The sequence below is a fragment of the Danio rerio genome, chromosome 7, assembly GCF_052040795.2.
Source record: "Danio rerio strain M-AB ecotype USA chromosome 7, GRCz13ab, whole genome shotgun sequence".
In the NCBI taxonomy this organism is placed as follows: Eukaryota; Metazoa; Chordata; class Actinopteri; order Cypriniformes; family Danionidae; genus Danio; species Danio rerio.
Genome location: NC_141027.1, coordinates 42,765,644 through 42,790,184, shown reverse-complemented (window position 1 = coordinate 42,790,184; position 24,541 = coordinate 42,765,644). Strand labels below are relative to the sequence as shown.

At 34.5% G+C, this 24,541-nt stretch overlaps 2 protein-coding genes across 22 annotated transcripts in view; one reads left to right on the top strand and one right to left on the bottom strand.

Annotated features, from left to right (window-relative positions):
- The window catches only part of phkb (phosphorylase kinase, beta), a 140,714-nt gene extending 117,806 nt beyond the window's left edge, over nt 1-22,908 (bottom strand). For 2 of the 4 annotated variants that reach the window (XM_087261643.1, XM_087261642.1), the window contains exons 1-4: nt 22,836-22,908; nt 20,825-20,921; nt 19,571-19,657; nt 9,064-9,202 (exon numbers count right to left, since the gene is read on the bottom strand). In XM_087261643.1, the coding sequence (XP_087117769.1) occupies nt 9,064-9,202; nt 19,571-19,657; nt 20,825-20,879 (281 nt within the window). In that variant the 5' untranslated portion in view covers nt 20,880-20,921; nt 22,836-22,908. The remainder of the gene's footprint in view (nt 1-9,063; nt 9,203-19,570; nt 19,658-20,824; nt 20,922-22,835) is intronic. The other 2 variants (XM_087261641.1, XM_087261640.1) reach the window with 1 other exon arrangement.
- A 72-nt stretch (nt 22,909-22,980) lies between these two features.
- Nucleotides 22,981-24,541, top strand: part of itfg1 (integrin alpha FG-GAP repeat containing 1) — a 250,996-nt gene continuing 249,435 nt past the window's right edge. For all 18 annotated transcript variants that reach the window (XR_015496042.1, XR_015496043.1, XR_015496044.1 and 15 more), the window contains exons 1-2: nt 22,981-23,201; nt 23,493-23,577. Coding sequence is in view for 1 of the 18 variants with exons in the window: in XM_087261654.1 (XP_087117780.1) it covers nt 23,024-23,201; nt 23,493-23,577 (263 nt within the window). In the remaining 17 variants the exon portion in view is untranslated. The remainder of the gene's footprint in view (nt 23,202-23,492; nt 23,578-24,541) is intronic.

Below are 24,541 nucleotides of genomic sequence, written 5' to 3'. Positions count from 1 at the left end.
TCAAGTCAAGTTGTGCCATGTTTATTTTGATTGTTGTTTTTACAATGTGGATTGAGTAAATGCAGCTTTATAGTTGAAAAAAGGAGCAAAAAGCAATAACAATACTTCAGATTGTGGAACATCTCAGAATATCAGTAAGGAAACTACTGTATAAGATCCTGAAAAACATTTTTCATGTTGAACATATTGAACATCCGATTATTGTATATATTTTTGATACCTGAACACCTTTTATTTTTATACTTTAATTTGTTAAACTTTTTGAATTCACATTGAAACAGCACTCTACAATAACATATAGATATGTATATAACACATGTAATACATAATGCCAATTGACATATTTATTAATATATAATCAATTATAAAGAGAAAAAAAATGTAAAAAAATGTAAATAACATTACATAATCTATACATAAAGGCAGAAATTATTCATTCATTTATTTTATTTTCGGCTTAGTCCTTTTATTAATCTGGGGTCGCCACGGCGGAATAAACCACCAACTTATCCAGCATATGTTTTGCGCAGCGGATGCCCTTCCAGCAGCAACCCATCACTGGGAAACCCATACACACTCATTTGCACACATACATACACTATGGACAATTTTGGCTTACCCAATTCACCTGTACCGCATGTCTTTGGACTTGTGGGGGAAACCGGAGCACCCGGAGGAAACACATGCGAATGCAGGGAGAACATGCAAACTCCACACAGAAATGCCAACTGACCCGGCTGAGTCTCGAACCAGTGACCTTCTTGCTGTGAGGTGACAGCACTACCTACTGTGCCTCTGCATCGCCACCCGAAATTATTCATGTATTAATAATAAATTGATGAATGCATAGATAAATAAATAGTTTCATCACTTAATTATGTATCAATATTATATTGATAAAATAATTATTCCTCTAATCCTAGGTGACACCGTTTCTTACAGTATGAGCACTTATGCTTTTCCTGGCTAAAGCAGTCAACCTCTTGATGACTATAAGCTCTAATAACGAATTCAAACAATAGTCAGTAATTAAAAGATGTTTAGTTTTCCAATGCTAAAGTTCTAAAATTAAACTTTAATAAATAAATAAATTACTTTTCATGTTGTGCTACCACATCAAGTTCAGTGTTGACTGTCCTGTCTCTACGGATTTGGTAAGTGCAAAGTTAGTTAGTATCGTCAGCAGTACTCTTTCAGTTATTAAAGACATACCTTAGTCAAAATGATTTAGTTACAGTACGTTAATATCACTACAAAACAAAATCCTTTGTAAATGCTGCTCTCCGAATGTACACCTTAACACCTTAATTTAAACAATAACTGTTGTGTAGAATTTTCACCACATTTTGTGACAGGACAGTCTATACAAACATGTCTTTCTGACGCTACCTACGGAGTGCATCTAAGTTACCGAAATTGCTAGAAAGTTAGAAATGCTGAGTATTATTTTTTCTCACATACGGCGTGTGGTATCAAAAATTCCATTATAACTACATTCTTCCAGCATTTCCTCATATTCAACATCTCGTTTGTCACGGGGGCATGCATGAAATGTTCCTAAATAAAAGTGAAAGTGCCAAACTGCAGTTAAAGTCAACAAATTAAGAATTTGGCAAATAATTCAATTACTAATATTCATGTAAACATAGTCACTGTCTTTCTCCCCTGAGTCTGTGTGTTGTTTTGCCTCTGTGAAAATGAGCGCGTGCTTGAATGGAAAACTCCCATTTTTATGAAAAGCCTTCCCTCTTTCGCCACTCAACACTCTTAGCTAAATCTAAACTAACCTAAACAGAGCTTGACTCACCCACTTTCCTGACTTTTTTCAAACTAGAGATAAGAAAACACCCTGCTGAGATAGAGGGGCTTCATAGCCCTTTAAGAACCATATGACATTTTTCCTGCAACTCTCAACCAACATCTCTGTAAAAGAATGCAGTATTTTTTTATATTGAACATATTAAATCTGCAATACGCCTTCACCATACAGCTAGACAACTGTTCAAACGATTACAGCAATAAAATAAGCAAACACGCAAATGACAAGACTACTAAGAAAGCTGATGTGCACACACATGCACACCGCCCACATGTACTCCTACAGAGACAAATAGAGAGTAAGTAATGGGTTCAGGCTTTGCTGTCAGATTGGAATCATCTTAATTAAACTCCTCTGACAATGCTAATATGCAGAGGTGAAGACTGATGACTAGGTCTGTCTCTGATATACGCCTGCTCTCTATTTTTATCTTCGCATTTGTCCTCTAGAGGTACAACCCTCACCAGGAGCAGCGAGGAAGAGAGTAGAAGAAAAAAAACACTTTGTTGTTGCATGAGTTCAATGGAAGCTGCCTTTCTTTGGTGCCCTCCTAAAAATCTTGTAACCTTGACCCAGGCCTCCAGAGTGCTGGCGACCTGCTTTAGAAAGAAGTGAGGTGTGTGTATGTTTGCGCATGTCTTATATATTTATCTGTTACACCAATAAAATATACACCAATATAAAATATATAGGACTAATTATTTTGTTGCAGATTTACTTGAAAGGGTGTTCATAAGACCGTCATGAAACCTTTATAATCATTACACTACACATGCCATGTCATGTGAATGAGATTTTATGCATGCTTATGACAACTGCTACAGTAAAATAGAGAAGGAATCGATAAAACATCTGTTTTATGAATGCACATGTATACCACATACACAGTTGAAGTCAGAATTATTAGCCCCCCTGAATTATCTGCCCCCGTTTATTTTTTCCCCCAATTACTGTTTAACGGAGAGAAACAGAGTTTTTTCAACACATTTCTAAACATAATAGTTTTAATAACTCATTTCTAATGACTTATTTATTTTATCTTTGCCATGATCACAGTAAATATTATTTTACTAGATATTTTTCAAGATACTTCTATACAGCTTAAAGTGACATTTAAGGGCTTAATTTAATGATTGTTTGTTCTGTAGACTATCGAAAAAAAATGTAGCTTAAAGGGGCTGATAATTTTGTCCCAAAAATGTTTTTTTTTAATTAAAAACTGCTTTTATTCTAGTCAAAATAAAACAAATAAGACTTCCTCCAGAAGAAATATTATCAGACATACTGTGAAAAGTTCTTTGGTCTGTTTAACATAATTTTGGAAATATTAAAAAAATAATAATAAATAAAAGGGGGGCTAATAATTCTGAATTCAACTCTATACCATATGGTTTAATGTTAAATATTTTATATTTAAACTTACAAAAAAAAAAAAAAATATATATATATATATATATACACACACACACACATATATATATATATATATATATATATATATATATATATATATATATATATATATATATATATATATACACACACACACACACACACACACACACACACATATATATATATATATATATATATATATATATATATATATATATATATATATATATATATATAATGATAAAACGTTGGAGCAAATGTTGTTTATCAATTTAACTATTTATGGGAAATTTGTACACAAATAAAAATGGTAAAATGATAAACATTTTTTTGTTTAAAATTTATGTTAATCATTATATCTCTAAAAGACTTTAGAAATAAAAATGCTATAAAAATGTATGCAATTTTGTAATCATTTTCTTATGCAGACTTCTTGTAATTTATATATGCCCTGTAATTTTATTTATTTTTTCATTTTATTCTCTATTAATTTGTTCCGTAGATGTGAAAAAAGTGCAAGTACTGTATTTCTCAATTCTATTGTTCTTATTATGCAATAAACAAATGACAACTGTTATTAAGTAGGGGAGTCACAGTGGCACGGTGGTTAGCACGATCGCCTCACAGCAGGAAGGTCGCTGGTTCGAGCCTCGGCTGGGTCAGTTGGCATTTCTGTGTGGAGTTTGCATGTTCTCCCCGTGTTCGAGTGGGTTTTCTTCAGGTGCTCTGGTTTCCCCTCAAGTCCAAAGACATGCACTATAGGTGAACTGAATAAGCTAAATTATCCATAGTGTATGTGTGTGAATGAGTATGTATGGATGTTTCCTATTGATGGGTTGCAGCTGGAAAGGCATCCGCTGCATAAAATATATGCTGGATAAGTTGGCAGTTCATTCCGCTGTAGCAATCTCAGATTAATAAAGAGACTAAGCCGAAAAGAGTATGTATGAATGAATTAATGTTATTAAGTGTCATTCACCCAGTTATATTATTTTAAACACAAAAATGACATTGTTTATTATGATAATTTGACAAATAAATCACAACCTGTCTTCATCTTTGTCATTGCCAACTTGACATTACACAGACAACAGAAATTGTCAAAGATCTGTCATAAATATGTTTGTTATGATGCATTATAATTGTGCCTCATGACATTGTGTTTGTCTGATCACATTTTAAGTGGAATAAACTGAATTTGTCATTAGAATATGTCATTAAAGGTGTTATTACTCTGTCAAATAGTCGTAAGCATCGTGATTAACATTTAATTACATTTTAATGACAAATTTAGCTTGTATCACTCTAGTTGAGGTCAAAAAAGTATTAACGTCAGTGTTATAAAATTCAATACATATTTACAATGGCTTTATGACAATCATGTTTATGACAGATTTTTATGACAAGTTTTGTTGTGTTGGTAATGTTAAGTTGTAACAACAAAGACAAAAACAGGTTGTGATGTATTTGTTCATGTCAAGTCGTCATAACAAACAATAGGTGCATCTCAAATAGCATACTTCTGCACTATTCTATGCCATTTAGTAGTATAAATAGTTTAAGTAGTGCATTCACACTGAAATTTTAAAAAGAATAAGTGCACATTAAATTCCCGGATGATGCACTTATTCAACTTATAAAGTGAAGTGTGGAATGTTGGAAACTCAACGATTGCAATAAATTACTTTATTTATTTTGGATTTTGAAAGAAAAGTTTTTCTATGAGAGTGATTATCTCCTGATGGTGAATGCAGTTATACTCGTGACAGGTAATATTTGGTAGTTTGGTTATTTATTTAGCTAATTTAGCCACCGTCAAACATAATCTGGAAAATGGTTTGAATTTCCGTTTAGTAAAAAAAATGTTAATGTTCCATTTGGGACAACACTACATTCATATATTATGCTGTTAAGTGTGTAAGTGCGTAAGATGCATAGTGCATTGTGTATACTGTGCCATTTGGGATTCCTTTTGGCATTTAAAATGTCATAACGGAGTAAATGACACTTAATGACAGTTGTTATAGAACCTCATTCACATTCATGACATGTGTCATGTCCTGGTTACAAAGATTTAACGATAGTCTTATAAACACCCCTTTAAGTAAAGTGTCACCTTCTTTTCTACCCTTAAAAAGCATTGTTTTCTAGCAGTTTATTTGCATTCAAAAAGAACTGCAACTCTACATTCTGTTTACTGCCTCAAATCAATTGGAATTTCAAATGCATTCGGAATTCAAATGTTTGCTATTATGAATGTTAAACATGCAGTTACAGATAAATGAATAAATTAGGAAAATAAGCATACCAAACTATGAGTATGTGTTTGGTTGTTTCTCAGCCAGTTTCAATTCAATTCTTATGAAACAGAACACAATACCAAAAACTGATGCTGACTAGCCAAGGCCATACATCAAAACCTTAAGCATTTACGGTGTTGTCACATTTATTTGTCCGTATCATTACATTCTTTTATAATAGTATTTTAGTATTAATATTGAAATAGTTTTGGAATGACATTAAGCTGGACAAAAAGACAAATCTTATTTTAAATGAAAGAAAAAAGGTGGTGCAAAGCAGTATAGAATGCTGAAAGTAAGCATCATGAGACAGGCAAGTACATTTTAAGAAGAAAAATTATGCCTAAAACATAATCAAATCATTAAAGCAGCTAAAGAGCAAAAAGACAAATGTTCTACAACACCTCCAGCTAAAGAGCGAGCAATCTGGTGTTTGGTCACAGCATCTTGGATTGAAAGTGACTTTGGGCAATCCCCTAAGAGGAACCTGGGCTTTAGCTCCAATATCTTGTTCAAGGGCATAAAGGGCATAGATTATCAATTCCCTCTTGCAGTTTGAACCTATGACCTTTAAGCTGTCAAGGTATCCGGTACATCCCTGGACATTAAGTTCAGTCTAATTTTGTCCTAGCTGAACTTTGGAAGCTACAGTGTGAAAGCAGTGCTTAATGCGCTGGAAAAAAATGTATCTGTATAAGTGGGTACATATACAGGGAATATACTGAATTTACCTCAATGCGATTAATACATTAATAATAACACTGATAGACATTTATTAATGCAAGAGGGGAATACCTATATTTTAATAACAATATTTATAATATATTTTAAAAACAATATTTGACATGAATATAAATGACAATATAACAATATAAATGACATGATTGCAATGTAGCCATTTCTCCGATTTTCACTTGACTTATTCTCATTTACCGATTTGGTGCTCATTATTTAACATTTCTTATTGTCAGTCGTTGTGCTGCTTACCACAATCCTCTTCTTCAAGCCAAATGATTACCATAAAGTCTGTTCACACCAAGAGTGACTCAACAAACCAGTGTGATTAAATGTTCACATGCTTTTTGTGCAAAATACAAGCCATCTGACAAAACAGATTTTTCTTGCTCACTAATACAGCTCACAATACAGCTAACAGATGCTTTACTTTGCTTTACAATAGCTTTTTCAGCTTTTTGTCATTGGCTGTTAGATTCTTTTGGTATATACAGCATTGAATTCAGGGCATCTAGTGCTGTTAGTAAAGTGCATGCGTTTTATCTGTAATATTTTTTTATCATAAAGAGATAGTTAACATACAACTGAAAATGCTGTAGTCCTTTACTCAAACCTGCTTAAAATTCTTTTTTCTGTTAAGACCAAGCAGATATTTAGAAGAATGTTTATGACTTCTGTTTGTTTACTGACTTCCATATGAGTGTGTGTGTTTAATCATGTTCAAAATAAGTTTGTATTTGCATAATGTGAGTATATACATCAGTGCTTTCCACACATAGACTGTACTTGGGTGGTCCGCCCAGGGGTGCGTTTACCAAACATTGATAAAACCATCATAGAACCATGCATTGTTTGGGAAAAGAATGTGGTGATGAGTTTTTCCCAAAATTGTAGCTGCTTTGTTGCAGATTCATCATTAAAACCAAGTTGGTTTTAATGTAATATGTCCACATTGATGCTCTAAACAAGGTAGAGTAGAGAAAAAAACCCAAAATAATTTGATTTTTTTTTTTGTTAAACACGCACATGCATTAAAAAAAATATCCAATATTAGTATTGATAAAAAAAAAAAAAATGACCTGGTTTTCCATTAATTGTAATAAATCTAAATGGCACATATAGGGCCAATGTTTTCTTTACAAATATTATTGAGAATTTGCCATTTTCTATTCTAAAACATTGTTTATTGATTTTTTTAAAAGTCTACTTTTACAATGTGACACTATAGCCATGGCTGCTTTCAAAATGGCACAATTGTTTTGAAAGTGCACTGCGAAGGGAACGCAACTGTCAATAGGAAGATCGCAAAAACTGTACTGTAAAAATACTTTAAAAAGCAAATTACGCCAGCGCCAAGTGATTAGTGCGTATACACATAGCACTGAGGTGCTCAAGGCAACCCAAGTTCAACTCCCAGCTCGAGGTCCTTTGCCGACCCTTCTCCCATCTCTGCTCCCCATACAATAAAGGTGATAAACCCCTAAAAAATTATTATTAAAAAAAGCAAACTACACCTAAAAGAGATGACTTTAATGTTGTTGTTTTTTTAATAATTCCAAGTTTAAATGTTGGAACATTCTAAATTAATAGGGCTTGGGAATAGAACGCAACCAGGAACTATGCTTCTAACTACAGCTCTACAGGTGTAGTTACAAACGTACAAGTTTGCCGCGCAGTTTGAGAATGTTGAATGATAGATTTGGGAAAAAGTCAATGAACTATGTTTGTAACGACGAAGCTTGCGACCTTACTTGGCTAATGATATTTTTTGGCAACGCAACTCAGTTATATTAATGGCTGCCCAAGTATATTTAGTGACACTTTTCTTTACTTTTATTATCATCATTATTTTACACTTTTTTTATATCTGCCCAATATAACCAAACATCCACGATTGATCAAGTTTTGAAAAATCTCTCATTTACCCATTCCATTCAGTGCCTGCAAGACCTGTCAACACTCCCACAGACAATCTCACATGCTCTGCAGACCCATAGAGATGTGCGTTTTGGGGACTTAAAAATTTTGTCTGGCCAGGTTTTTCTAAGAGTTTAGCTTCAACCCTGATCAAACCCACCTGAACCTGCTAATCAAGCTCTCAGTAGATATACTAAAAACTTCCTGCAGATGTTTTGAGGCAAGTTGGAGCAAAACTCAGCAGGACACCGGCCCTCCAGGACCCAGCTTGGACATGCCTGTTCTAGATTGTCTGGGATTTGACATTGGCTTTCGCTCTCTGTAGCTGCTAATCAAATGCGTTTTTGCAGGAGAGCAAGAGAAATATTAAATAATTTATTCTTTAATCTAAACAACTCCAAAAATTTTTACTAAATACTCGAAGAACAAAATGACTGGTCTAAAATGGCTGCAAAATATATGTACACCATCAGTAAATCATTTGCATTTAACATTATCTAAAATGTTTTAGCACTCAAGTTTGCTTTGAACTTGAAAAAGATGCAGATTTTACGTGTCAGTGGGTGTATATATATATATATATATATATATATATATATATAGTGTTCATTTATATATGCAGCACTATATGTCTATGTCCATTCATTTTTATCTAATAGCACTAGGAATAGACCAATGATATTAACAAGACAGCTCATAATGATAATGGGTTTATGGATTTTGATTCATTAGTGAGTATGGCATGGTTGTAAATGGGAGCACTGGAAAAGTGCCAGTTTCTCCAACACATTCATTTACATTTAACAATCGAAGCACAATTTAAGATCTGCACAGATCAATGTGACCCCATATTTTATGAAAATGTATTTCCAAGTACAGTACCAATCAGTATCTGACCTGTATGCCAATGCCAGTGCCCAGATGCTGGCAGCGCAGTAGAGCGAGTCTCTGACTTTAGCCTCCTTACAGGTGGAGCAGGTCTTCACCGGGAACAGGCCAGTGGTAGGGCTCTGGTAATTCAATATGGTGCTCTTGACTACAAAAAATAAAAAAAGGATGGGGATCAAAAACAGATTAAAAGGCATATTTATTTAACAGCCCAGAAAAAACCCAAATTACCAAAACAAATTACATTCATGATTTACTAAATGCAAAGTTCCATCTTTGTAATAAGTACATATAAAGCAAAGAAAAAACATAGCGACTGGTGAGGTTAAGATATTCCATAAAACACCTTATAGGCTAGGGGTCTTTATTATTTTTCCGCTTAAGATCCTTATTTTTCCCTTTTAAATTTAAAGGTGTTGCATAAAATAATAAATTAGTTTTAATTTAATAAGTGATATTTCTTTGCTGCGCCCTCCTTGGTGTTTCGATAATGCATAATAATCTTTGCACCACATTAAAAGACACAGCAGCCAGTAACTCTCAGTTTTTGACACATTTAAAGGGTGTGTTTGTGCATGAAACGTGTGTGTTTAGACGCATGTATTTGTGTGTGAGAGACCGAGCGAAATAGCGCTCGATTCACAGCTATGTCTTGCTGCAAGAGGCTGAGTTTCTTTCTTTATTTTGAAGGTCATGAATACATATTTGTATTCACATATGAATACTACGGAAAGACATAAAACTTTACAAATTACGTGTCCACTTTTGAAGGCTCATCTCAATTTCATAGATCTAGATAAAATAGCCTAAACTATATTGAAATAATAAAAGAATTACAAATATTGGATATAATAAAAATAAAGAAATATATAAAAAACAAAAGCCATAACAATTTAGGTATATACAGTATAATATAAATAAATTAAACTTATCTGAAAAAAGATTTTAGATATTTTCTAAAAACAATAAGAAACAGATGAGTTTTGAAATATATTTTATAAATATATTTGAAATAATATATATGAAATATATATATATATACCTTTACCGTTCTTTTCTTTTCTGTCATCCAGTCCTGCAGCACTGCTTTGAAATAATATATATGAAATATATATATATATACCTATACCTTTCTTTTCTTTTCTGTCATCCAGTCCTGCAGCACTGCTTTACAAACAGATTGGGAAAAACTGCATGCAAAAAAGTGTTCTACATATGTCCTAAAAACAGGTGTTTGTTTTTATACGTGGTAAAATTAAAAAATTACATTTTAAATGTAGAGCTTTATTAGAAGGATTTTTAATATTTTAAATTGTAGTTTTTTTGCTAAGAGTTACCCTTTTTGAGGCAAAATTTATAGGTCAGAGAGTATTTAAATAATGGCAAGTATCATAAATAATAAAACATGAACAACTAACATTAGCTGTAGTCAGTTTAATGGTATTTGTCTCAATATCTAACACCCTAAAAAACATCTTTTTTTGCACTTTATATGGCTGTGGGAAGGAGGCACCGCAGAAAACATGTAGTCAAAGTTAGAATGAGTAAAAAATATTATTTGCTTGCGTTCATTTATTTAGAATGCCAGAAATGTTGTTATCCTAGCATACTGATATTGAAGGCAATATTATTTTTCTTTTAGAAGACTCTTATGGCAATGAGCTGCTGTTTCTTTAATTTTCTCCCCATCAGTAGACCCCTTGTAGACCATTCCTCTACCATCTGTGCTTTTACTGGATTGTGTTCTTGTGTTTATTGAAAATATTTTGCACATTTGGCCAATAGTCTTCAAAGGCAGTGACACAACATGGCAATGGCTGGCTGTTGGCCAGCATCACATTATTGGTAAGCATCTGCTGGGCAATTTTTTTGCAGTGTGTTCCTGCATGTGTGGGCAGTTTGCCAAATGCGCATGTTGAATCTGCAATGGTGCTTTTGGTGAGAGAGTTCATGCCAACTGGATGTTCAGATAATCAAATGAGTCCCAGTAACAGAATAAAAGCAAACAAGTGAGATTTTAAAAACAATAATAGGCTTGCATTATAAAAAGTGACCCAATATCAAATGTGCTGTATGTTAGTTTTTGACTTTTCTAAAGCATAAAAATACCATAATATGTTTGCAGAAATTTAAGAAACATGCTAATGCAAAACGACTGTCTTTGTTTTGGTTATTTAACCCACCCAATGCCAGTTTAGCCAATTATATTTCAGCACCCCGGGTTGCCTTGGTGGAAAACAGCATATTTTATTATTTCAGTCAGAAAGACTTTCAAAGTGTGCGTCCATGACCAAAATGCAACCTCTGGTAGACAGTAGCAGACTCGGAAATGAGACGAAGATTTAAGGTTCCACATAAGGTTATTAATTAACAAATAATGTTAATATTATAAACGTAAACATTACATGAGCAGATTACATTGTAATCCCGTGTCCTAACAACACGTTAAGTGACAAGATTTGTGATGAGCAATTTGGCTGTTTGCACCAGACGGAACACGAAAGACATTTAAATACAGCCATTAAAAAAGCACAGAATTTATGTACAATAACTGCATTTCAACAAAATGGTAATGTTTATAATCTAATACATATTAAACCAATTAAATATACATGCTGAATCACTGATATGTGTTGATTTACACCTACAGTTCTAAATAAGTCACAGTTCTAACGTTAAATTTCAAACTGTTTATTTTATTTTTAAGATCTGAGGTGAACCATCTTCTGCTGCTTTCAGTAGTATGGCAATAAATGTCATGTAAAATGGCATTCACACACATTAACAACTCACAATGTTAGCATTTGAAATTGAATATTGCACATGAGGTGTACCTGAGGTGACCATTGTCAGTTTTCTGTTGTTCAGCTGCAAAAAAATAGAAGCTTCTAATATGTAAATTTCAGGTGTTGGTTTGGACAAAAACTCTTTTTAATATGGAAAATATTCCTTCTATCGCTTGCATTTGCTTTTATTCAGAACATGATTTAAATCAGCCTTAAATCAGCCTTCAGGCTTGACAATCAGGCACATTGTTGGTGGTGTCATCAATCTGGCAACCTGTGCTTGCGCTTGTTTTGAACCAAGTGTGCAATACCTATTTCAACAACTGGGCACAAGTTAAAATACTGCACCTTTAGGATTTATAACATATTAATAATAAAAGTAAGCAAATACTGCCTTGTTAAGGATTGAATGTCTGCCTTTATGTATGACTTGTTCGATAAGGGAAACCGAAGTTAATATCTTATATCTGCTGTTACAGACATCGGTCCAAAACACTGTTTGTAGTTTCCTCTAATGAGCAGAAACCCGTACGATGCCTTCCTAGACTGTTTGCTAATCTCTGTACACCCTATCACACCTGCTATACTTGTTTTCTGACATTAAAATGGCACTGCATGTTTAATTAATCAAGCTAATTAAATATCATTGCTGTATTATACACCAGAAAAAAGTACAAAAAGGGCACCACGCATGTATCAGTCAACTGTTATGCTCTTCTCTCCTTCTCCACTGTGATTTCTCTTTACTAATGTATAATCAGGCTGAATAGGGCACTTCATTTTTCATCAGCACATTACGGCAGCACAAATGAAGGGGACATTCATTCCGAGCCATCATTTGTTAGGTAGAGTTTGGGTCAATTCAAAGAGACAGTGCCAGCAGGGCTGGGGGATAAGGAGACACAGGGGTGAATTAGTCAGAATATTAATATACTCTTCAGAGAGACTGCAGCCAGGATTACCCTGACATCCATCGGAAAAATCCGGCGTTCCAGACAGGGCGATAAATACATCTTTATCTGATTAGGCCTTGTACTATAACTGCGGTTGATGCTGGCAAGACTGAAAAGTAGACCGCATTTGAAGGCTTTCACAATGTTTCAGGGAGGAACAGGTCAGAGATCAATTAATCCAGAGAAGTGGGCTACACAGCCTGCTATTACTGCCCATTTGCTTCTGTGAAAACCTTAAATTACTAATCAAGAAAATCTCATTTGCAGTCCTTTCACAGTATGCCGAGTATTCACACACTCCTTTGGCGTGAGGGATGGAACGCATCATAGCACTCTAGATGCAAATGCTTTGAAGGTTGCATCTCTCTCATCATCTATCAGCATAATGCACCTCTAAATCAACTCCTAACACTGCACGCACAAACAGTCTGTTTTCAAGAAGAAGCCATTTTTATACACCAAAAAGAAAAGGAGGGGGTCCATCACACAGACTAGACGACGACGGAGGAAATGGGCGTAGACTGAACCACACAGACGGAGAGAGACCGAGGGAGAAAACAAAGAAAGAAAGAGAAGAGAAGAGAGACCCATTAAAAGTTAAAGCTTGTTTTCTCCGGCCTTAATCTTGTGGAGGCAGAGGAAAGATAGCAGAACTGCATTCACAACAAACAGGCCGGAGAGGAGGAGGAGAAAAGGAGGAAATGAGAAGCACTGAAGCATGATGTCATTACCACATAAATGGGAAAACCCGGAAAGAGAGCGAGAAAGACTGGAAAATAAGAGAGATCCGAGATAAAAATGGCAATAACCTTCTGAGAAGAGTTCAAGATAATATAGCAACTATGCATGTAATGTGCTGCATTCATATCAAGCTTATTGCAAGCTGAGATGCATTTCAGGCTTGAGCATGAGTCTGCCAAAGCTATTACTATCTGAATTATGAAACTTTATTCATCGTTGTAGAATTGTAGGGAATGACATGGGGATTCACTTTCAAAACAGGATTACTCAACGCTAACGCTGTACGTTTGTCAGCTTCAACCGTGATTCATTCAAAAGGATCACCGAAATGAGAAGCATCCTCTCTGTCACTCTTTTCTTTGTTCTCTCTCCCTTCTTCCCTCTCTCAACCTGCAGTACTCTCATCCCAGTGTTGACTGTCTGGGGATTTTAAATGAGCTTTAGGAACAGGTTGAAGTCTGGATGGAGGAACGAGATTGAAAACACTGAATTTGCACATGCAACGTTCAAGATACAAGGCTTTTCCTTTGTTTTTGTGAAGGATGAAACATGTTTATCGAGTGCTGTACTAATGAGCTGAGGAGCGGGATCAGGTGTGCTAGATCAAAGAGATAAAGTGTTCTAGAACTGCTCAAATACTCTACTTTTTCCCACGAAATTTAAATCCAAGCTGCTGAATGCTGTGTTCTTTGCACTGAACCATAAGGTCAGTTTGTGATGTTCAAGTCCACCACTGTTTAAACGCTTCATAACCATGTTCGTGTTTTACTGTCATGCTTTTTTAAAAAAAAAAAACAAAGCTAAAATAAAAACCGCTAAATTTCACGATCTATAATCCCTAATAATAACTCCTATATAGCAGTCCCACAACATTCTGACACTTGATGACACTGGAATACCCCGTCAGAAATTTCTTGTGGCTGGGAATGGGCTTTTTACAGTGTCTGCTATAATGTTAATGTTGTTTTTGGTGTGTTACATTAATGAATATGGCCACTGTGTAAATGTTACAATCTTATTCCCACATTATATCGTTATGATAACATAATATATGCCTTCAGAAATTTCCTGAAGATAAATACCAAAAAATAACACAACTGGAGTAACTACAGCAGTCGCCATCGACTGATCTCATATGAAGCTTCAGATCTCGAGGACATATAATGACATGTGCAGGTGCTGTAGTGCTGTCCCAATTCTTAGGGGTACATTTTGAAGGGGAAGGGGTAGGGGTACAAAAATAGAATTGGGATTGGGCCTTACTCTCAACCGCACGCTATGAGAAAATGAAAGTAAAACTAATCCGAATGTAGTGCTTTAAATGTCCAGCAGGTGGCAGGTCAAAACCACAAGTGGCTTTATGCGACTGCACAACAATGATAGTGACTCAAAATATGTTTTGGTGGGCAAACTATCGTTATATTTTTGACATCAGTTGCCGGTCGGAGGGGGGAGGAGGATGGGGGTCTGTAAATAGCCCGTGGGCCAGGAGTTAGAGACTCCTGATTTAAATGAATGATTCAGTTACAATATTTTTTTCCACCATCTACTGGTAGAACAGTATACCTTCAAACAGCACCAAAATGCATAATATATAATGTAAATATAACAAGAGGCGCCTAAGAGCAAGAAAGTTGCTCAAGGTGGGTCAGTTGGCATTTCTGTGTGGAGTTCACATGTTCTCCCTGTGTTGGCGCGAGTTTCCCTGGGTGCTCCGGTTTCCCTCACAGTCCAAAGACATGCGCTATGTGAACGCAATTACTGTATAATACTGCCTTTACTGTAATTATACTGCCACTGAAAGTCTGCAAAAACGCAAGTGGACTTAAAATGTGCTATTATAAAACTATTATAAAACTATTACATACATAAGCCTGTTGTACATGTACATGAATTTGCGAGATACCTTTTAAGGAGTCATCCTTTAATTTCTATCGATTTTCTAACAAAATAATTAGCTTGTGGATAAATTAGATCAGGGGTCTTTTTTTCCAACGTGGATTTTACAGTTAGCTAGATATGATTATCGATGATTCGACACGATTCCGAAAAATGACATTCTTCAAAACTCATCCAGAAGTTCTTGTCATAGCAACATTTCTGCAAGCTCAAGCTTGTTTAGGAACAGCTTATTTCATATAGACAGGATTTGAAAGTGTTATTTCAAGTGAAGGTTATACTAAGTAAGTATTTACCAACTGCTGCCATTGTCTTGCAAGAGCACTGTATAAAAATTGGAGAATGACAATAATGTACAACTGTATGTATTTTTGAAAAATCAGAATTTAACTAAAATGATTTAGTCTTATGCAATAAAGGTGCAAAAAAAGTTATGAAGGTAGTACCAAAGTCCCTTTAAGGCAAGACATTTTACTTAGTGGCCATCTTTGAAACGCCTTCAGGCAGTATGCTCGGGCATTCTGTTTGAATGGGAAACATCAAATTCTCCAAAACTACTTGCCAAGATTATGATTACATTACATATTATAAATAACCAATAAAGTTAAACAATAACTGTCTATTTAGTTTAATTTCTAAATGTTTGTATCACACAAAATCTGAAGAAACTCACGTCTGGTTCGAGCCCCTCCCCCGGAGAATAGTCATTCTATAGCAATCGCTGATTGGCTCCTGTACTAGAAGGCGGGCTTTGTTTGCCATATAGCAGGGATCACCAAACTCGTTCCTGAAGGTCCGATATCCTGCAGATTTTTGCTCCAACCCTAATCAAACACACCTGAACAAGCTAATCAAGGTCTTACTAGGTATGCTTGAAACACCCAGGCAGGTGTGTTGAGGCAAGTCTAAGCTAAACCCTGCAGGGCACCAGACCTCCAGGAACGAGATTGGCTACCCCTGCCATATAGCAATCGCTGGCTGGCTTTTGTACTGGTGGGGCTTTATTCACCATATTGACTGTTACACTTTTCCACATTCAAAAGTATACGAGTGTACGAGTGTATACGATGTCTTGTGTATTCTGGAGTCTTTAGGTGGTACCTTTTCAAGGGGACCAAAGACTTTTTTAGAACTTCTTATGTACACTTTAGGTAATAATTTATACTTTTGAGATACCAATATGGACATTTTTGATTTAAACCTGTACCATTCAATTTCTGAAAGAGTATGGTAAAAGACATGGCCAATACCGTCATTAAGCATTTTCTGTTGTTGCAAGGAATAATTAAATAATTTACAGTACTTAAGTACATACAGTACTACATGGACAGCTAATACGCAGGTGATTAGATGCAGTGCAGGAGATGTAGACACTTCTCAAATATCAAAATGCTTTTTTGACACTAGATTAATTTAAATCGCCAGTTACATCTTAAATACTGTTATAGTACATAGAAAATCAACTCTAAACAGCCTTCAACAAATGTAGAAAGTTTAACAAACTGTTTGATTTACTACAAATCCTATGTTATTTTGCTCACATGGCGGACAATCGAATATTAGATCAGATGATGTCATTACACTGCTGTCTTTCCACCAGCCAATCGTTGCATTAATGATCATGATTTTGAAGAATAAAAGATCTGTGCTTCACAACAAACATAAGCACACAGTAATCCCAGATCAATTTATCCAGATATTGTAAGCTGAAACTTGTTTGGAGAACCAAATTAGCCAGAGATATCTGTTCTCACGATTAAAAGATCCTGCATCTGCCAAATCATCTTAGATTGTTAAAGCAAGGTGCGAAGGATGGACCCAATGTTGAGTCACTTTATGGCAATGACATCATCATTTTTTTCTTCCAACAAAATCACTAATATAAAATGAGTTGACCAAGCTTCTTCACATAATCTACCATAGTCAACTGTTAGGGGAAAGCCCTAAATAAGACATACATTCAAACAAATCTAAATGACTTTAAAAACATTAACACATTTTCTTTACCTTATCAAAGAAAAGAAAATATAAGGCTGAATAAAACCATGAAGAAAGCTCATTTAAACTTACAAATGCCATTTCATCTTACGGAACAGTATTTATTGTCATGGTGAAAACTAAACTAGAAAGCAAGATTAGGTGAGAGAAGGAGGGTGAGCTGGAGAGAGATGAGTATTGATTAAGAGCAAAATGCTCAGAGGAGCACTGCAACGAGAAAGCATACTAGCTCCAAATGAATCTTTTAGTGCTTGGACTCAAGTCATTTGCTGGGTATTATAAATAAATGTAATGGTTTGGAGACTTTTTGAATCCTCTAATTAAATTAGGAAGCATCTTGCAGTAATTATTTTTAAATAGCAGTAAACAACAGTGCACTTAATACACAGATCAACTATATTAAGAAAAACCCGACTTAATGTTGCAATCTGTACACAGCTTGACACCTTAACTAGTTTGCTTTATAAATTTGCGCGTTTAATTACAATAAAAAGAAAGGTGGTGCAGCTAAATTAAGTCATGACTGAGGTTAAACGCATCATTAAAGTGCATAAGAAAGTGCTCAAGAGATGCTCTGCTAAAATTTTACACCGCCAAAAAAGAAGAAAAAAAGATCAGATCAGCCTCTCAACTAATTACTTTTTTTGTTTTTTTCCAAAGAGTTATATTTTAATGACTTTCTGTAAAAAGTGTCTCACATAGTGGAAACCCATGATTTCTTGTTCACAGAATTAATCAGTATATTATTATTTCATCACGTAAGTAATCAAAATGTCAAAATGTTCATTAACTTTATTTCTAAAAGCCATAAATAGACATTTATTAATTCTATAACATCATATTTCTTAAAAATTAATCGTTAACATATATATAGGCATATACAGAAAAAATGGAGTTAAATTTAATATATTTAAAGACACTTTTAAAGACTCCTTCCATACATTTTTAAAACCTCATCATCACATCAGGGACATCAGTTTAAGCAGTATTTCTCCAGCACATTCTTGGAGAACCACCAACTCACATTTCCATTTCTCCTTAATCAAACACACCTGATTCAAAACATCAGCTCATTAGCAGAGACTGAAAGACTTGTAATGGGTGTGACAGACAAAGGAGACATCCAAATAATGCAGTGTTGGTGGCCCTCCAGAAACGTGGTTGAGAAACACTGAGTAAAACTATCTTTAGATATTGATTGTTAGAAAGCACAACTAACAATCTTAGCTTGGGATAACCCCTTATCAACACAACATAATTCTAAAGGATGAGAATGAAGCACAAGATAATTATTTGAGTGACAAATCCTATGAAAGATTTATTAGAAATAAAAATAAATAATAATTATACCAATAAACAAAACAATTATGACTGTTCATAAACTATTACGGTTCCATAAACTATTTTAAAAAAAACCATCTTCGTATACAGAACTATTCAATTAAAAAACTTTTTATCTAAAAGTAAATGAAAAGATGAAACAAAACATAATACATTAGAAATAAGATACAAGATGTGTACTTTAAGCGGCTTAATTTTTTGCTTGACTGATTTATAAACTTTTGACCCTGCGGACACCTTGTTATTAAAAAAAAATGTGTATCCTTCAACTGTTACCGTACCAAACTTTGCCTTTAAATTGGTGAATTTTCATACACAACTATGTAGAATACAAGACATTAAGTCACCTTCTATAATCAATAAGCTCTGAAGCAGTTAAATAATTGATTTAAAAACACCAAGAATTATTTTGTAAAATGTCATTATCAATGCCAAAATATAAGGAAAAAATAGAACTTTTAATTATAATTTTATTAAAGTCCCATTTGCTCTCATTATATTGGCTAATAATTAAGCTTTTTTAACTAAAAAGTTTAACATTTTCAATTCAGTTACCACCAAACTCTGTTAATAAAGTAGTAGAGTAGCCATGTAGATGGTATTGAAAAGAAACGACAAACAAACAAAACTATAGATTTTTTTTACTAACTAAGATTTTTTTTACTTGTATTTGTAAAACACAGTTTTTTTTTTTAATTAGATACATTTCCAATTAAATACTGAAAAGAAAAATAAAAGTTTTCCCTTGCTTTTTGAACAGCAAAATGTAGCAATTATAGAACCGGCAGAACTTCTTACCTGCACTATAGAAGCGGTCAAGTTTCTCCCAAAGGGGCTCATCCTCCCGGTGCAGTATGGACAGCTTAAGGGGTTCATAGATGGAGCCTGATCACAGAATGGAGAGCTTGACGTTACATAAAATACATCCACAATATTGCGATTCTTATCTCATCTTGAGGTGCATTTCAAGTATCATTGGATGGAAGTGATGAGTGTACTTCAAAGTCAGCATGGCTTCTTGATGATGCTAGTATAGACCGCTGGCCCGCCACAGACCCACTTTAGGCTATTTAGTATGCTAAGATTGAGCTGACTCACCAAAATCAAAATGTGCTTCATTTAGACTCTGTAACGTAAATGGTTTTCTGTTCCATTTACAATGCTAAGAGCCACAGAATGTAGATTTACTGGGGTGCAAAGGCAGCAAAGCATGCCAGGAAAACAATCAAAGCAAAATGCAAAAGACTAAGCTATTGTTCTCCAGATGCATACATCAAACCAAACGTCACTGCAGACACACACAGCTTGATTGCAAAATTGAAGGCACTGGCACAAACTCTGCGAGTAATGGAACCTGACACCGGTAAATTCAGCTTTTTTCTGAAGGGAGTGAAATTCAGGGGAACCCCATCAACTGAAGCACTATTTCAGACACATTTAACTTTGGAGCAATTTACATTTTAATAGAATCGACCCAGGGTCAATACCTCAGGTACTGAAAATTCACATTTCCGAGCAAATTAGCATAATTCCCATCAGCTTTTAAGTAGCACGGACAAAGCCATCTCTTTTTAAGATAACTCTGGCTAAGCAGTGCACATCCAATAGGCAAATGAAAGATACTCCTCGTTTTAGTTTCACCGCATTGATATAAACGTAGCTTGCCTCGAGAAACATACAAACCTTCTGTTAACAGATCTGATCAGACATTGACGGGAAAAATATGAGAGGTACTCTACTGAATTACTGATTTGTTTAATCACAGAAGAGGGTTTATGTATGACTAATCCTTTTAGATCTGATGAAATGTTAGAGATGAAACAATAGAATTATTTTTTCAGAAATGAAAAAAAGAAACTAAATTAAGCACCAGTTTTCAATTAAGGCATCAAAGAGTTTCATTTCTGAACCAAGACTGTTACTGGCTTTCAAAGGTGAATAGTATTGTATCCAGATACTAAACACACTCTGTAAAATGAAATGGAAAATTCTTACTTCAAATGTAATGAGTGTTTTTTCCCCCCATGGATCAATCGCTATTCTCCAACTTACCAAGCTTCCGGAGTTTGCGACGTTCGCTCAGAGGCTCATTGGCAGTGTCAGCCATTTTTCATTAGATGAATTCTACGCCAGTCGTCTATTAGTTAAACTACAACATTAGTATAATTCAGAAGGTTAGCAGAACATAGAGAGAAAAGACAAATTACATGGAATCACACAGTGAGATTTTCAGATCTTCAGGCATTGGTTACTGAATTGACATGCAACAAATCGCATTGTGTACAATTGAAAGTGAGGTGATTTGGTATGACTGATGTGAGAGGATGAGATGACAATTAAAATGTCCATGACACTGTATAATTGCTATGACTTTCTATTGGAATGACTGAAGAGACAAACTGTGATCAATAGCCCTGCTTTAAAACACTAAAAACACTATATGGCACATCTCAACATCCATAAATACACTTCACAAGATATAAAGTGTATAATTGCACGCATCTATTGTACAAGTACACTACCGATCAAAGGTTTGTGGTCAGTAGGATTTTTAAATGTTTTAAAATAAGCTTCTCCTGGTCACCAAGGCTGTATTTATTTAATCAAAAATACAGTACAAATTGTGAAACGTTGCACTTTAAAAATAACTTTTTCAAAAGAAGTTTATAATTTAATTAAAAACTTATTCCAGTGATTTTAAAGATGCATTTTCGGCTTTATTACTCCAGTCTTCAGAGTCACTTGATCCCTCAGAAATCACTCTAATACTAATTATTATTATTATTATTATTATTATTATTATTACTGTTATTATTGTTATTAACATTATTAATATTACTATTATCAATAGTAATAGAAATGAAAGCAATAATGTCTGGAGTAATAATTTCATTTAAAACTACATACAATAACTAATAAATAAATATTTAATAAATAAGTTTTTTTTTACTAATAAATGCCGCCTATTTAAATTATAAAAAAAAGAATAATTAAAAAACAAACTGACCTCAAACATTTGACTGTGTATATTCAATTTCACCTTCATAAATACATGTGAACTGAAATATTGATATATAATACATTGTAAATCTGAACTACTGTATTTTAAATGTTGCAAAAAAAAAAATAGCAAAATACAGCTATGTAAAATAAATGTAAATGGCCATTAGAGAAGTTTCTCTCTATATGATTTATAGTTGGATGACAGTGTAAAACTTAATTTTAGTTTTGTTTAGTAAACTGATAAAACTTGTTTCAAATTTAAATGTTTCTTTTGTCATTTATAGCATTTTTTGCATAAATGACAATTGTTCAAAATAACAAAAAAGTTGTCCTATTTTCAAACACGTTTACACATTTTAGACAATACAACACCAGTTTTTAACTACAGGAGAGTAATGAAATCAAATATTTGGTTTAATAAACCCTTACAATCACAGCAAATGAAAACATTGTATATTTAGACCAATTGCCATTTCTTGGAAGGGACCAAACAAGACATAAAAAAATCCATTATTTACTCACCATGTTGTTCCAAACATGCATGATATAATAGTCAATATAAAACATAAGTCACTGTTAGCAATCATTGGGTATTTTCTCATACAGGTTTAGAAAAACATAAGGGAGAGCTAATGGACTTACTTTATCCCTTCTAGAAATGTGCATTTTATTTATTTATCTGTTTAACACGGCCACAAGTGAAATCTGACAGCTCTGTGAAAGTCTACTTGAGTTTTCATGCCAGGCTGAAGCAGATGCTAACCAGCAATGAATTAAGAGGGTTAAAAAGCTTTTCAAAACCTTAGACATTCAGGGACCGGAGTCTTTTAAAGTACTACTGTTTAAGAATGCAAAAGCTGACGCTCAGTGTGCAGTTTAGGCTCTAAATATAGCCGCTGATCAGCGTCCTCTTCACGCCTGACCTTTGGGCTCTGCTCTTTGCCACACACATCCGCGAAAACTCATGTTAATGCGTTTCTGCAACACGGACAATGGGCCAAAATGCACAGACGGTACTGTTAAATCATTCTTAATGTCATGCATCTCAAAGAAGCCAAACCTGATCGCTTAGATCTGGCTTTGAACTCCAGCAGCTTCCAGCCGACATCCGCTAAGCTTGCCATGATGACAGCAAAATAACAACACTCACACTGCCGTTGAACACTCGCACTTGTCGCAAAGCCTATTCACTCCTGCCGAAGAACGACGTGCCGTGTTCCAGTTTTGTTGGTCGAAGCTAACAGCAAAATGTTGCTGTCATTTGCTTGTTTTTTGACGTTATTATCAAGTTTTGTCGGACAACACGTCACGTTTGCATTGCAGGACGTTACTAGCGATTTATTTGGCCAGGAAAACAATGGTACAGTAGCGGCTTTCGGTGACTTTAACTCTGATAAACAGACTGACATTTTCATCATCAGGAAGCGTGAGTACACTTCTGCTAGCTAATAATATGAACACTAGAGTCTTAAAAGAATCTAACCGAAGATTTACTTGAAGAAGTAATATGTGTTTTATATGGTTATTGTATATTATGTGTGAGTTTTGATAAGACGGCTGTCGATGCCGTTTTGTGCATATCACACAACTGTCATGTTTTCCTTATGACAGGGGGTGTGGCTGAATACTCCCTTTGTAAACACTATACTATATTGTTAAACTATTAGTGTTACATAGATGCTAATGTGCTGTTTCTTTTATATGTTATTTATTACAGAATCTGAGCTGTTGATTTTCTTGGCTGATCTTAAAGCACCTTATTTCAAACCTAAAGTCCATCTGACTAAAGAGGTTTTCCCTAGGTAAGATTATACACACACAGCACCACACACACTACTATTCTGAAGCCTACTGTATCATATCAGATACATATGTTGTCTCATTGAGGTAAAGTTGGTTTTATATTCGAACATTCGTTCAGCGACTACTTGGTGACATACTCCTTATATTGTTTACAATATACATATTGAATATTTGGCCTAAAATCACATGCAAGTATGACTCCAAAACAACATTACACTATTTTTTTGACTGTGAGCAATGTTGTACTTTGATAGTCATTGACTGATAATGTGATTTCACTATTTAGAATTTGCAAAGATAACTTTTCTGAAATTATATTATTAAGGAGGAGTGGCACGGTGGTTCAGTAGTTAGCACTGTCACCTCACAGCAAGAAGGTCATCGGCTGGGTCAGTTGGTGTTTCTGTGAGGAGTTTGTATGTTTGTGGGCGTTTCCCCCAATGTCCAAAGTCATGCGCTATAGGTGAATTGAATAAGCAAAATTGGCTGTAATGTATGAGTGTAAATGTAAGAGTGTATGGGTGTTTCCAATTACTGGGTTTTGGCTGGAAGGGCATTAGCTGCGTAAAACATATGTTAGATAACTTGGCGTTTTTTTCCGCTTTGGTGACCTCTGATAAACAAAGGGACTAAGCAGGAGGAAAATGAGTGAATGAATATTATTATGGAGGAATAAGTCTGAATGTGAGAACATAAAACCAACTTTACTTCAATTATTTCATCTAGCCTCTAAAATATGAATGAGACTGCTAAATTAGAGGCTTCCCTCCAATATTTCATGTAATTTAGCAAATAAAATAATACAATCTTAAGTGTTCAACTTCAGATCTTGATACACAAGTTTTTTTGTTGTTTTGTTTTATTGTGAAATCATCAGGGTTTTTTTTTTTTTAAATAAGCGTAAACGAACTTCAATATTCACAAATTATTCTAGATAAACCTGTTACAAGTTTGGTGTATATG